The sequence below is a fragment of the Beta vulgaris genome, chromosome 3 (assembly GCF_026745355.1).
Source record: "Beta vulgaris subsp. vulgaris cultivar EL10 chromosome 3, EL10.2, whole genome shotgun sequence".
Lineage (NCBI taxonomy): Eukaryota > Viridiplantae > Streptophyta > Magnoliopsida > Caryophyllales > Amaranthaceae > Beta > Beta vulgaris.
The window spans coordinates 34,667,796-34,682,795 of record NC_079204.1 but is presented as its reverse complement, the minus strand read 5'-3'; the positions used below and the strand labels follow the sequence as shown (position 1 = coordinate 34,682,795).

The window sequence follows — 15,000 nt, the reverse complement described above, 5'->3', positions numbered from 1 at the left end:
TTACGAGGGTGTAACTCGTTTTGTTTAAGGGGGAAGGGGTAGAATGCGATAGAATTTCACACTTTTTACCTATTTTTATGAGATTTTTTATGCATTTTATGCTTATTTTGGCGATTTGTACATATTGGTGCAAAATAATAGATTCTCCGCATAGAACAGTGTGTTCAAGAAGTAACGCCAGTATTTCTCAAATGAAAATTTAGATCAAATTTTTCGAAATACAGTTTGGTGTCAAGTTTCGGGACGAAACTTCTTTTAAAAGGGATAGATTGTAATCCCCCGTAAATTTATGAATTCTATAAATATATGTTAGTATATATATATTTATATTTAAATTTAATTTATTTATTTAAAAGATTGACTATTTTGAAAGTTAAAGGAATTATTTTAAGGATTTAAAGAAGTTAAAATATTTTGTTAAGGCATTTTGAAAAATATTTAAAATACTATTTGGATTTGAAAAAGGATTTTAAATGGGATTGAGGAACCCAAATACTAATTGGGCTAGAAAAAGAAACTTCTAGTGATGTTAGGAGTTTTATTCATCAATCCTATTCATCATTCAATCCTACTTAAAACCCAATTGCTTTTTTCTAGGCCCAAAAAGAAAACTTACTTATAAATACACTAAACTTGTATTTTACCCACACAAATTTTCTCTCCTGCCTCTCTCACTTGTTTTGAGGAGGAAGAGGAGATAGCTGAGTGTTTTGCTGAATACTATGAGAACCTGTTTGGTGCAACAAATAGTTGTTACATAGATCCGGTTACTAACCTGGTCAACCCTCTTATTAGCATGGAATTGCAGCAATGCTTGGTGCCCCTTATAGGCGCGAGGAGGTTGTGAACGCACTCCCACAAATACATCCTAATAAGGCCCCAGGCCCCGATGGTATGAATGCTTTATTTCTCCGAACTTTCTGGCCCACCATAGGAGAAGATTTAATTGATAAAGTGCTGAATTATATGAACAATGTTGATGATATTGGTGACGTTAATCAGACACATGTTGTTCTTATTCCAAAAAAGAAACAATGTGAGTCTCCTGTTGATTATCGCCCAATCAGTCTGTGTAATGTGTTATATAATTTGGTGTCAAAGGTGCTTGCTAACATAATGAAAAGTGTGTTGCCTGTGGTTATTCATGATAGCGAGAGTGGTTTTGTGCCGGGACGATTAATTACAGACAACGTGTTGGTAGCGTATGAATGCTTTCACTATTTGCGGAAAAAGAAAAAGGGCAAAAAAGGTTATTTGGGTCTAAAATTGGATATGAGCAAGGCTTATGATCGAGTTGAATGGTGCTTTATTGAAAATATGATGTTGAGGTTGGCTTTTCCTAGAGGTTATACATAGGTCGTGATGAAATGTGTCTCTTCTGATCCTTCTTTGATCTTGTAAATGGCCAACCTTCTAGGAGTTTCAAGCCATCCAGCGGTCTCAGACAGGGTGACCCATTGTCACCGTTTTTGTTTGTATTATGTGCGGAGGGATTATCAGCTCTAATTAGGGATGCGAAAAATAAAAAGCTTATTCATGGTCTTAAGATTGGAAGGCGAGTTAGTCCTATATCTCACCTTTTTTTCGCAGATGATAGTTTGCTTTTCATTCGAGCCACAGAGGAGGAAGTGGAAAATGTGTTAGATGTTCTTTCCACGTATGAAGCTGCATCTGGGTAGAAACTGAATATGGAAAAATCGGAAATGCCCTATAGTCGAAATTTGGAGTCGGAGAAGATTAATATGCTTCAGACGAAGTTAACCTTTAAGGCAGTTGAGGGACATGACAAATATTTGGGTCTTCCGACGTATATTGGAAGCTCAAAAAACGAGTTTTTCAAGCTATTCAAGATCGTGTCTGGAAAAAGCTTAAAGGATGGAAAGGGAAATGTTTATCACAAGCGGGTAGAGAAGTCTTAATTAAAGCTGTGGCTCAAGCGATTCCATCCTACGCCATGCAATGTTTCCGCCTTCCGAAGAGTATAACAAATGGAATTGCGAAGATGTGTAGGAGTTTCTTTTGGGGACAAAAAGATGAGGAGAAGAAAATAGCATGGGTGGCGTGGGAGAAAATGTTCTTACCTAAGAAAGAGGGGGGACTTGCAAAACAGGCCTGGCGAATATTGACAATGCCGCACTCTCTTATGGCTCGTGTACTCAAAGGGAAATATTTCCCTTCGATAGCTTTCCTTGAAGCGTCCATTAATCCGAATGCGAGTTATACATGGAAGTCCATCCTTTCTGTTAAGGATGTGCTACTAAAAGGCGTTTGTAGAGTTATCAAGGATGGAAGGAAAACTAGCATCTGAAATGACCCATGGGTGCCCAGTTTATCGAACTTTCGGGGTTGCAGTACGTATGGAGCAAGGAATTACACTTCCCCTCAGGTTGTCAGCGACTTATTGGAGGAGGGAGAGTGGAAAGGTTCGGTTTTGGAGAGTTGTTTCAACAGCTAGGAAAGGGAAGCAATCACAAAAATACCGCTATATATTCATAATGTGGAGGACTCGTGGATGTGGAGCCTTACAAAGCACGGCGATTATACTACAAGAAGCGCCTATTTTTACTGTACTACTGGACGACAGTCTAAAAAAATACCTTGTGGAGGCAATTGTGGCACTTGAAAATCCAACCAAAAATCAAAATGTTTGGGTGGAAAGCTCTTCATAATGGTATAGCGGTCAACGTTAACCTTGCAAAGAGAGGGCTCGAAATTGATTAGAAGTGCCCTCGCTGTGGTGATTCTGATGAGACGTTAGAACATATGCTGATGTTTTGTGCGGATAGCCGAAAAGCTTGGTATTATTCTCCTCTGCGAATTGATGTTGAGCAAACCCCTCATGGAAGGTTTCGAGACTGGGTGGAAGGACTAGCACAGAATAAAAAAGAAGAGAAATGGTGGGTTTTATTTTGGACGATGTGCTAGAACATTTGGCTGGGTAGGAACTCATGGGTGTTTGAAAGGAAGCAGCGAGAATTTCTGGAAGTAATAGAGAAGGCTGTGAAAGGAGGAATGGAGTATGTAGATGCGAATTCTTGCAATGGGAAAAATGACAAAGTTGAAAAGGCTGATGTGAGGTGGAAGGCACCGGTTGAAGGAATGTACAAGCTAAATACGGATGTTGCCATTCTAGGAGGTAACCTAATTGTATGAGGGGAGTTATGAGGGACTTCGAAGGAGATGTGGTGGTTGCATTATGTTGTACGATGGAAGGTGGAGAAGACGTAGTTGTAGCCGAAGCTCTAAGCGCTCGCACGGGCTTAAAGACCGCCATCGAAGCAGGTTTTGTGAATTTAATCCTGGAAGTTGACTACTTGCAACTGTTTACCCATCTAAAGGAAAGAAGATGTGATCCTACGCCATTTGGGAAAATTGTCCAAGATATTCGGATGTTTGCTGCCCAATGTTCTCATGTGTCTTTTAGTCATATTAAGAGGAAAGGTAATGTAGTAGCACATAGTCTAGCAAAGTTATGTAATTCTAAGAATGGTTTGAATGTGTGGCCGGAGGAATTCCCTTCAGCAATAGCTAGTGCTGTAAGTGCAGACATGTGCATGGAGTACAAATATTTTCCTCTTTCCCGTCAAAAAAAAATATATATTTTTTTTACAAAAATTAATAATAAAAAAGTTACTAATTTTTATCCGATTGATTACCACTTCCCTCAGGGTAGCCTAAACTGATACATATGGGATATGGTCATTTTCTATGAGTCCTAGTTATGTTAGGATTCTTATGTAGTTTCCTAGTTCTGTTAGGAACTATGTATTTTAATTGCTTTATAAGTCTTTATTTTAGGTGCTTGAGTGATAAAGGAATCCTATTATACTTAGGAGTCTATTCCTTGTCATTGAGACTAATTAGGAGTTTTATTTTGTTAATTATATTAGGATAGGCGTGTAGTATAGATAAGTTTTAGTTAGTTATATATCTTTATCCTTTAAGATAAAGATGGATAAGTTTGTTAGTAGATAAGTTAGTTAGTTAATTATATTTATCTTTAATCTTTACTAGTTTTAATACGTTTAAGAATATTGTACTATAAATCAAGATTTTCGGCTATAATAATAAAGTAGAAGATTTTGAGTTTATAAATTAAGGTGTTAAACTTGTTGTGCTTGCATAGAACTGAGAGTCACAAACCGCGACTTTGTGTGATCTTGGAGCCGAGACTCACAAGAGAACCTCTTAAACTGTGATTTAAGAGCCTATCCCTTTTTTTTGTTATTGTTATTCATCCATAAGTTCATAAAAACACAAAACGAATTCGAATCACCAACAAAAATCACATCAAGTGGTATCAGAGCAGGGTGCATTGCGACGGCGCGTGTGGGCGCATCCGATGTCCTAATAGTGATTTTGTTGGTTTTTTAGAAAGCTAACATACAGGGCTACGTCGTGTCAAAATTTCAGCCAAATCAGATCAGTAATGAAGTCACAAAGAACGCAAACATTTGATGCAAATTTCTGTTTTTCGGACAGATTACATACTGTTAGTAAAATAAAAACTGCATTCGATTGGCTCATTATTTTTTGATGAAATTTGGGTCGAGTGTTTAGGAAACCAAGGGGTATGTTGTGACAAAATTTCATGAAATTTCGAGGTGTTTTACTTAGGTTTAAGATCTCCAAATTTTATTCAAAATTTCTGGACAGTTTCTGCATTATGATAAACCAACTATGAATTGTCGTTTCCATTCTTATGATGAGTAACCGATGAAATTCACGGGGAATTGTCCATACGTCTACAACCAAAGTGGGATTTGATATATGACTTGAATCAATATTCTTTGGGTGAAAAGCTTAATAGCTATTTGGAAGATGTTCCTTGCACTATAGAGGACGAATTTTCAAATTTGGTTTTTATTGTTCAAGATGACAAAAAGATTGAAACTTTTTCTTTTCTAAAGATAAAGAATTGATCTTTGAAGTTTCTAATGAGGAAGATTCAATCCTTCACATTGATACAACAAAATATATACCTTTAGTTGAAGTTCCTTGTGCATTAACCCATCCGATCACTCCTGATGTTCACTATTCAAAGGTCATTCATATTGTTTTTAGGCGAAATAACAAAGTGAGTCTACAGTCATGTTGGAGTTTTGGAAGATTGAAATTTTGTAACGCCAAGCATGGTACTGATTAAGACAAGATTCAGATTATTTACATTGTTGTGCGCTTGATTTGGATGATATCTTGGAGTGCTTAGAAGACCCTTAGGACAAGGATGTTTTGAAGAGGGAGAGGATGATACATATGGAATATGGTCATTTTCTACGAGTCCTAGTTATGTTAGGATTCTTATGTAGTTTCCTAGTTATGTTAGGAACTATGTATTTTAATTGCTTTATAAGTCCTTACTTTAGGTGTTTGAGTGAAAGGAATCCTATTATACTTAGGAGTCTAATTCCTTGTCATTGAATCTAATTAGGAGTTTTATTTTGTTAATTATATTAGGATAGGCGTGTAGTATAGATAAGTTTTAGTTAGTTATATATCTTTATCCTTTAAGATAAAGATGGATAAGTTTGTTAGTAGATAAGTTAGTTAGTTAATTATGTTTATCTTTAATCTTTACTAGTTTTAATAGGTTTAGGAATATTGTACTATAAATCAAGATTTTCGGCCATAATAATAAAGTAGAAGATTTTGAGGTTATAAATTAAGGTGTTAAGCTTGTTGTGCTTGCATAGAACTGGGAGTTCAAATACGCAAACCGCGACTTTGTGTGATCTTGGAGCCGAGACTCACAATAGAACCTCTTAAACTGCGATTAAAGAGCCTATTCTTTTTGTTGTTATTGTTGTCCGTCCATAAGTTCATAAAAACACAAAAAAGTTCGATCCGCCAACAATAATCACATCATAAACACACTATTTTATGTTAGTAGAATGGCTTAACAAGTCAAAATTTTACTTGAATGGCCTAGCAAACCAATATATACCACTTGGGTGGTCTAAGAAAGTTTTGTGCCCAATCGTGCATCATACAAGTAGAAAAAAAAAAAGGATGAGACATTTTACACAAAAATAGAAAAAAATAGATTAAAAAAAATAATAAGGAAAGTACAAAAATTAAAATGAAACATTAGTATATAGCTGCTGCTTTTGACGGATCCTTCCCGTCCCTGTGACCTTGTGTCATTTGATACATATTTATTGTGCATTAAGACTTCAACCATATCGCAGCACAAGATTTGCAACACATTTCATTTGACAAGTATATATTGTATGTTAATTAGAGGATCTAATTTAAAATTCTTGCCTCATTTCATCTGACATGCTTATATATATATGTACAAGACCAACCAACATACAGAAACAATTACTTCATCATAATCAAAGAAGCTCCGCGAGCTCCTTTCCAGTCATCTTGGCACCCATCTGAAATGTACAATGGAATTTCTGGCTTTGAAATATTATGTGAGCCCCGCAGTCCTGGTTAATCTGGGCAATTCATCAGAGGTCAGGTTGATGACCAATTTAGTCACAAAACCTATGAAGAATTGTCAAACACGCACGTTCTAATTGTTACTGCGAATTTATTAACTTTGTCTGGGTGGAAGACAACTGCACATACACCAAAGCAAACAGCAACTACAGCTATCATATAAAGGAATGGCCGAGGATTTATCACTTTCTTAGATATCATGTAGTTACATGACTTCCTTGGCCACTCTCTGTTGTCGTCTACATGCATTGCCACTTCTGCATTCATAAGTGAATTAGATTCCCCTTCACCCTGACAGTTTGAATACTCCAAAAGCGGGCAGTTCATGTCGGCTTTCATCTCTGTACCCTGTAATGCAGATAGAGAATCAAACGTTACAGGTTAGCTTTTATGCACATCTCTGAGCAACTTCATTCCAGATAAATGTAGTCTAGCTATTAAGAAAGCCACCAAGCAAGAGAGCTTAGGAAGAACATGCTCTCTACCCATATCTAAAGATCCAAAATCAACATCTCAAATATGCGAAACAGACAAAACAATCTTAAACAGAACATAATGAGATGGAGTTGTCTTACATATACATACTGGAGCCTTTTTCAGAATGAGGTTTGGCAGGAGTTATGATGGTCAAAACAAGAAATGAAGGCATTCTCTTGAACAGTGTATAATGAGCCGAGCCAAGCACATGTGATGATAAAGAGTTGGAACCAACTCCAATCCCAAGAAAGAGAGAAACTGGTAAGACTTCCTTAATGCTTGCGTTACTTGGACTGGAGTACATGTGACCAACACAGGTATGTGCCCAAGTGTGGGATTGGGCTTTTTTGTGAAAATTCAATTTGATGAAAATACAAGTGTCAAAGTGTTTATATCCATGTTGACGTGACGAAGATTCGACATGGGTACCTCACGTAAAATGAAGAATCTGAATAACATAGCTTAGCAGGGAGGCTAAAGTTGAGCAAGGTTAGGAACATGTACAGATCTTTCTTGATAATGTAGGCTTTAGATTGGATTCAAATGGCAACTTCTCTTTTGTTTCATGTATTACTTGGAACAAAGCAGCTTAAAGGGACTTAATTACTATTGCTTTCCTTGGACCAACATGGCTTTACTAAACTCTTAGTCTTAAAGTGTGGGTTTTTCATGTGGCTTTTAGTCGTCTTAAATAGGAAGTAACATCTTCATTAGTTTCTTTTTTTTGGGAGGGGGGGCAGGGGGTTTGTGTTAGACTCCCCAACAAGGTAACAACCCACCTTTGTTCCCTCCCTCACATCCAAACCTTCTCATGAGAAGCCAAAAGTCGTAGCTAAGAAACATCAATTAACAGTTCAGACTTGGCAGCTCTGTACCAAGGATCAAGGCAATGCCAACAACATATCATGATGACGACTTGTATTTATGACTGTATTGGTTGCACAAACTATCATTTGTCAAATTCCAAAGGAAATACTACCTAAGTTTTCTGATTTGCCCACACATTGGTCTTAAGACTCCTAATAGAAGATAATCTGATAGAAACTGGAAATGGAAGGTTATGAGTCATCAAGAGCCACATGTAGGCAAATCCAGAAGTTTGGCAGTTTTTCCAGAAGACTCTGGCAATAGGTAGCTTCATACAACCAAATTAGTAAACTCGTAGTTTCCCTAACCTCGAACCACCTAACCAGTCACCGCCTAACCCCCCCCCCCCCCCCCCCCCCCCTTATAAAAAGAAAAGCAAAAAACTAAACAAAACAAAAGAGCCTGTAAGAAGGTAGTTCCCGCAGATTTTTCTTTTAAGCATGGAGCTCTGATACATGTATAATAACATCGAATAGTGATGCATATTAAGGATGAAATTGCAGTTTAATATGTGAAGCATCACCTGACAAACAGTACCATCAACGGACAGCACATCATCATGAGGGAAACTTTCCAAATACTTGTCACCTTTTGGGACACCATCCCCAGCCTGCTGCAACATCACTTCATTTTCATAAGCACTTTGGTGAAGGAAATCTCTAGCATGAGAAATATATTCTGTGAACAACCTCCTATCAGTATCATTAACATCATGAGTCACTTCACTGGAGTTCATCTCATCAAACACAAACTGCAGAGATTGTACAACTTTCTCTAAGATAGAAGTGGATTTATTGCTCATTAAGAACTTCAATAAGCAATTAAATCTCTGAATCTGGTAGGATGTTAAGATGCAATGAAGCTTTTCTGAACAAGGCTGCTTAAGCAACCATGCTACATCCAGAGTAAACTCAGACAATGCAGCTTGTCTTGAGCATGAACCTTCACATGTTCTACGTGAAGAACCAATGGGTTTATACTGTAACTTTTTTCTACAATAAGAGCAATCATACTTCTGATGTATCATCTTTATTTCAGAACAGACATGCTCATCTCCGATTAGTATAGGTATGAAGTTGGATAGACCACACTCATTCTCTACCTGCATAAATAATTTCAAATAGACTACTTAGAACATGCAAATTTTAATTCCCACGAACAGGTTTGAAATTAAGACCGTGTATTTAATAGTAAATTATTAAGGCTAACAGTTGTCAGAGGGTAAGCCATAGTCAGCAAAGAGCAGCTCAGAGCTACCTAACAACAAAACTAATAAGCACCATAATGAGAAGATTATTTCTGTCAATTGCAGAATTAAGTTCCTCATTTTCCGTCTGTAGCTTTCTTTTCCTTCACCAAGTTCTGGTACCACATTAAAGCAAGAAGCTTGAGTTCTTTAAGATATAAAGGAACACAAGTTTGACCATAGGTTGTATGCAAATGGTTGCAACATTGTAAACTATCTGTTGTCAAATTCTTCTACCATAACATTTTACAGAATTCTTAACACTAGTAAAACTTTTACATTCACCAACTAAAATTTAGCAGCAAGTACCACCAGTTGTTTTGCTATCTGTCGTTAGAAATATTCAATTAAGCTTTTTACACTCAATTAGTGGAAGTATACTACAATCAGCTCAAGTGTGGTGTCACTTATTATATTGTACTTTCTCCATCCTCTATGAGTTGTGTTGGGAATTTAGGATGCATTGAATCAGGCATTCCCAGCAAAGGGGGTGAAGTCATGGATCCAGAACGCCCTCTGAAACTTATGATGTACTGATTTTTCCTTATCCATTAGCTCGTACAACATAAACTCCCGTTTCAACACCCCCCCCCCCCCGCCCCACAATAAAATCTGTACCCCTCAAAAACCTGATAAGATTTGTTTCTCTCGCTGCATGTGGACTACAAACCTTTGACATTCAAGCACATTTCCAATTCCAAAGCTTCTTGTTCTACAGTCCCCAAGCTTTTCAAGTCCCTTGATTCAATTTCTAAGAGTGGGGCTTCATCTCCATAAACAAATAGACTCAACTTCTCCCCCCAGAATTCTTCTACGCCTTCCTCCAACACAAGCAGCCAGAAAAGATATGTTGAAAACTGGTTTTCTGGTTTTCTCTAGTGCTTTTTTATTTTCCTGTTTTTCACTTTTCCTCTCTCCCAGCATTCCAGCACTGACTAGCCTAACTATCCTCTTGATCCTTTGCCCTCACTTTGTCTCGTATTCTCTTCACTGACAAAGGAAGGAGGGAAAAAAACTGATTATATAATGAAAACTCAATTCATATTCTAGCATGTTGAGAAATTTTCATTTCGTCACATCTAACATTTTGCTTACTTTCATTGTGGTAATGAAATTTAGAATTTTTCATCAGCACCAATAATTCTATATCTATACCGTAAATGCTACACTGGTAATATTTAGTCAATATTAGCTATATATTTTTAAGCAAAGATGAAGGGGATCACTTGAGGGGAGGAGGACGGGATGAGGGGAATTCCTCAAATGAGTCCCGTGAGGTTTGATCCCTAGATTTCAGGGATACGAGGTGGGAAGTGGTGCCACTACTCCACCACCTCTACCTCAATATTAGCTATACATGATGATGCAAAAATGAAATTTTCTTATGATGTATTCCTTTTTGTATCTTTTTTGTTCTTCATGCTTTAATTGTGCACATTTGTCAATGCACTTTTTTGACTTTAGATATCTTTCATTACATATTAGTAAAAATTATAATGCTTGAATATTAATGAAGTACTCATTGAAACAAATCAAACAAGACACCACATGACTATACTATAATTAAAGGATTCTCTCTAGTTGAAAATAGTGTCAAGATTCCAAGTAGGAAGAACAAAAAAATACGGAGGGAGTGAATAATAATAATTTGTCTTGATTTGTGCTTTAGATAAAACTCAATACAAAGATCCCCATATTACACAAGAATAATATTAGAGTGTTGATGGGGTATTCGTTAAAATCACATTATTTGTATTACGAGATATTAACTAGTATTTGTGTCCTTACATTTCAATTTTGTAAAAGTTAGCTACATTTAATGTTTATTTAACGTGGCCTATCAGTAAAAGATCCACAAAATTTCAAGCAAAAAACAAAGATCTTACATCTCAAGGGAATGGTACAGTAAAATGGTAAGATATCAAAATACACTTCTAGAGCAAGATACCATCAGAAGAAGTAGCTATATAATATTCTGAGCAACAAGATCAATATGTTTAGACAAGGCTGACATGGCTTCTAGACGGAATTTCGATGTCGCCGGATCCATCTACCATAAAAGGGTAAGGCTTTATTAACTTTAATAATCAGGAATATCATAGCAATAGATAACATATGCCCACATTCCGTGGATCTCTCTAAAATAATCTTGAACCACATTCCAATTTTTTAACTGAAAACCAACGAATAAAACCCCTCCAAATTATTATGTATAGCAAAGCACCACATCCAAACTGCATTTCAAGCATCCGTACAGCAATACCAAGCCAGTACTGAAACTGGTGAGAGACTTCTCCAAACTAAGCAGTGCCAGCTTCTAGATTTCTTAACAGAGGGATAATTTTCTAAAAATGTTATCATCGTGGATGTAATAGATACATGTCACCAATCACAAAAACTCCAAATATATGACATTCTTAAAGCAGTAAAAAGGCGAAGATTCACAGAATGACTAACTGTGTATAGAGAATTACAAAAGTGACGAACTTCACCCGTTGCTAACCTCAACGAAAGCAGGACCAGAATAAGTTGGTTCAGTGTGTGGCACATATATTCTGCAGAACTGGTGATCATAATCAGTGGCAGTGTCATGGCCTCCCTTCCCACGTGGAAAAGCAACATAGTAATCATGAGCCAAATACTTCCCAGCAAACGATATAAGAGACCTGCAATCATAGGCAATACGGTCAAAAGGTGATCCATTAGCACATATAAACTACAGCTAAGAGTTGGTATATCTGGAAGCACATTCTTTGAGAATGCTGAACGGCCGAAATATTGGATTTTGCAGATGCAGAGTACTTGAATTGTAAGATACCACGAGCCAATAGCTTTTCGTAACTTTTATATAACATTAAATAGTGCTTGAAACATGACACGGAACATGATATGGTAATAGTAATAATTATATGGAATTCTAGTTCTGTTAGGATTGTATGTAATTAGGAATTTAATTTCAGTTTATTTTAATTAAGTGTTTAAGTCGATAAAGGAATCCTATTATATTTAGGAGTCTAATTCCTTGTCAAAGTCTAATTAGGAGTTATATTAGGCGTGTGATATGTTTAAATTAGGATAATTATTTATCTTGATCCTTAAGATAAAGATAGATAATATTAGGTTTATCTTTTAAGCTTTACTAGTCAGAATAGGTTTAGGAAAACTTGTACTATATAATGAGTTTTTCGACCATAATAATAATTAGGATGAGTTTGAGTTAACTATTGTTTCAGGAGAGAATCCACAACCCTTGTTTTTACAAGTGAATCTAAAAACCTAGTTGAACCGTGAGCTGAAATACACCTGGGTTCATCATATCTTGATACTTTATAAAATAAAAACAACAAAAAGATCCAAACTTTCATTATCAAATCCACTAAACTACATTAAAGAGCCTAGCTAAGTGAAATCTTCATTAAGATTCACATCAATTGGTGTGGCTGCTCTTCCACCAATCCCACGCACGTCCTCGCCTAGCCAGCTCGCCCAGCCTCGCACTCTCCCTCGCTCAGCGCGCATCCTTCGCGCCCAGCCTCCCCACACTCGCCCAGCCCTCGCCTACGACTCCCGCACCATGGACAATCCTCCGGTCGACATGCTCTCGGCCATCAACGACAAGCTTGAAGCCTTCATGGCAGCCCACACTGCCCTCGCCACAAAAGTCACCCACCTCAAGCGTGACAATACTTTTTCTCGCCCAACCACATATCCACCTCGGCGTGACGAAGACCTTCGCTTAGCCGAGTTACCTGCTTTTGATGGAGACTTGGACCCCGAAGCTTATTTGGAGTGGGAACAACGGATTGAACGACACTTTGAGCACCGAAACCTTAGTGATGGGTCTCGCTTCTCCTATGCTATCCTTAAACTCACAAAATATGCCTCCCTTTGGTATGAATCGACCCGAACTAGGCGTGCGAGAGAAGAAAAGCCTCCTCTTGATTGTTGGTCCTCCTTAAAGACCAAGATGCGCAAGCGCTTTGTGCCTCGCACCTACCGCCAAGAATTATTTGTGCGCCTCACAGCCTTACGTCAAGCTACTATGAGTGTCGAGCTTTACATAAAAGAATTCGAAAGATTGCATATGGCCTGCGCTATTAACGAAGCCGATGAACAAAAAAATGCTCGCTTTATTGTTGGTCTCAATAGATCCATTGCCAATCTTCTTGAGTTGCAACAATACGTCACTTTTGATGATGTGTGTATTTTAGCAACAAAGATTGAACGACAACTAAAGGAAAATCGCACACGTACTCCATGGGCTGCTTCTATGCCTGCGGCCACACCTTCGGCCACGCCATCCCACCAAACGCCTGAAGTGCCGAGTACTTCCACTACTTCTCAACCACCCGCTCCAGCAAACCCCACATCTTCCCCTTCTACTGGTCCTATTCGAAGTAAAAAAACACAATGTTTTCGGTGTCAAGGCCTCGGCCACATTGCAAGGGAATGCCCTAACACCACCCTCACCACTCGTGAAGAATTGGTCCTCTTTTGGCCGAAGAACCACACCCTCCGGCTCCTTCCATGGATGAGGATGAATTTTGGTCGAGTCAGCCTATCTGTGCCCCGGAACAAGAGCATCCTTCCTTGCTAATTCGTCGCTCTTTATTATCTTCTCACTATGATGATTCTGTGGATGAGCAACGTAACAATTATTCCATTCAAACTGCATAATCAAGGGTAAGTTGTTCTTTTATCATTGATAGTGGTTCATTACTAATGTTTGTATTCGTCTATGGCTGAAACTTTAAATCTGCAAATGCGCAAGCATCCACATCCTTATAAACTAAGCTGGTTGAATGATGATGGCATTTGGGTACGTAAACAGCTTTAGTTGGTTTTCGTGTTGGTGAATACATGATCAACTTTGGTGTGATGCTTTACCTATGACTGCATGTTCATTATTACTTGGAAGACCATGGCAAAGTGATAGACATGTGATGCATAATGGTAAAGCTAATGCTTATTCAGTTTTAATGGGGGATAAAAGAATGATTTTACAATCATTACCACCTCATAGGCGCCCCAAGGAAAAGGAAACGGAAAGCCAAGACAAAGCTCATGTATGCATAAGTTCATGTCATCATGAAGTTTTAAAAACTGCACAAAACAAAAAGGAAGGGAGACAACAACTTCTACAAATGCGCCAAGGTTCTAAGATGGATTTGGGAACAAAGTATGGTTGTCACTTTCTGCTCAAAAGCTTCATGTGAATCATAAAGATGGAGAACCTATGGATGAAGGACCATTTGAGATTGTGGAAAAAGTTGGCTATGAGACATTCAAAGTGCTCCTAGGAAATGGAATATGTGCAACATTTCCATCTTGTGATTTGATTCCATGCTTCCCAGACTAAAACTTGTGGACAAGTTTTTTTCTAGAGGGGGAGTTTGATATGGTAATAGTAATAATTATATGGAATTCTAGTTCTGTTAGGATTGTATGTAAATTAGGAATTTAATTTCAGTTTATTTTAATTAAGTGTTTAAGTCGATAAAGGAATCCTATTATATTTAGGAGTCTAATTCCTTGTCAAAGTCTAATTAGGAGTTATATTAGGCGTGTGATATGTTTAATTAGGATAATTATTTATTTTGATCCTTAAGATAAAGATAGATAATATTAGGTTTATCTTTTAAGCTTTACTAGTCATAATAGGTTTAGGAAAACTTGTACTATATAATGAGTTTTTCGACCATAATAATAATTAGGATGAGTTTGAGTTAACTATTGTTTCAGGAGAGAATCCACAACCCTTGTTTTTAAAAGTGAATCTAAAAACCTAGTTGAACCGTGAGCTGAAATACACCTGGGTTCATCATATCTTGTTGCTTTATAAAATAAAAACAACAAAAAGATCCAAACTTTCATTATCAAATCCACTAAACTACATTAAAGAGCCTAGCTAAGTGAAATCTTCATTAAGATTCACATCAGAACATTACTTCGACAAACAT

The 15,000-nt window shown here is 37.3% G+C and overlaps 1 protein-coding gene across 2 annotated transcripts in view; it reads right to left on the bottom strand.

The window, feature by feature from the left end:
• Positions 1–6,066: 6,066 nt before the first annotated feature.
• LOC104883499 (squamosa promoter-binding-like protein 7) overlaps positions 6,067–15,000 on the bottom strand; it is a 30,334-nt gene continuing 21,400 nt past the window's right edge. For both annotated transcript variants that reach the window (XM_048641408.2, XM_010668029.4), the window contains exons 8-10: positions 11,544–11,706; positions 8,318–8,896; positions 6,067–6,798 (exon numbers count right to left, since the gene is read on the bottom strand). In XM_048641408.2, coding sequence (XP_048497365.1) covers positions 6,496–6,798; positions 8,318–8,896; positions 11,544–11,706 — 1,045 coding nt within the window. In that variant the 3' untranslated portion in view covers positions 6,067–6,495. The remainder of the gene's footprint in view (positions 6,799–8,317; positions 8,897–11,543; positions 11,707–15,000) is intronic.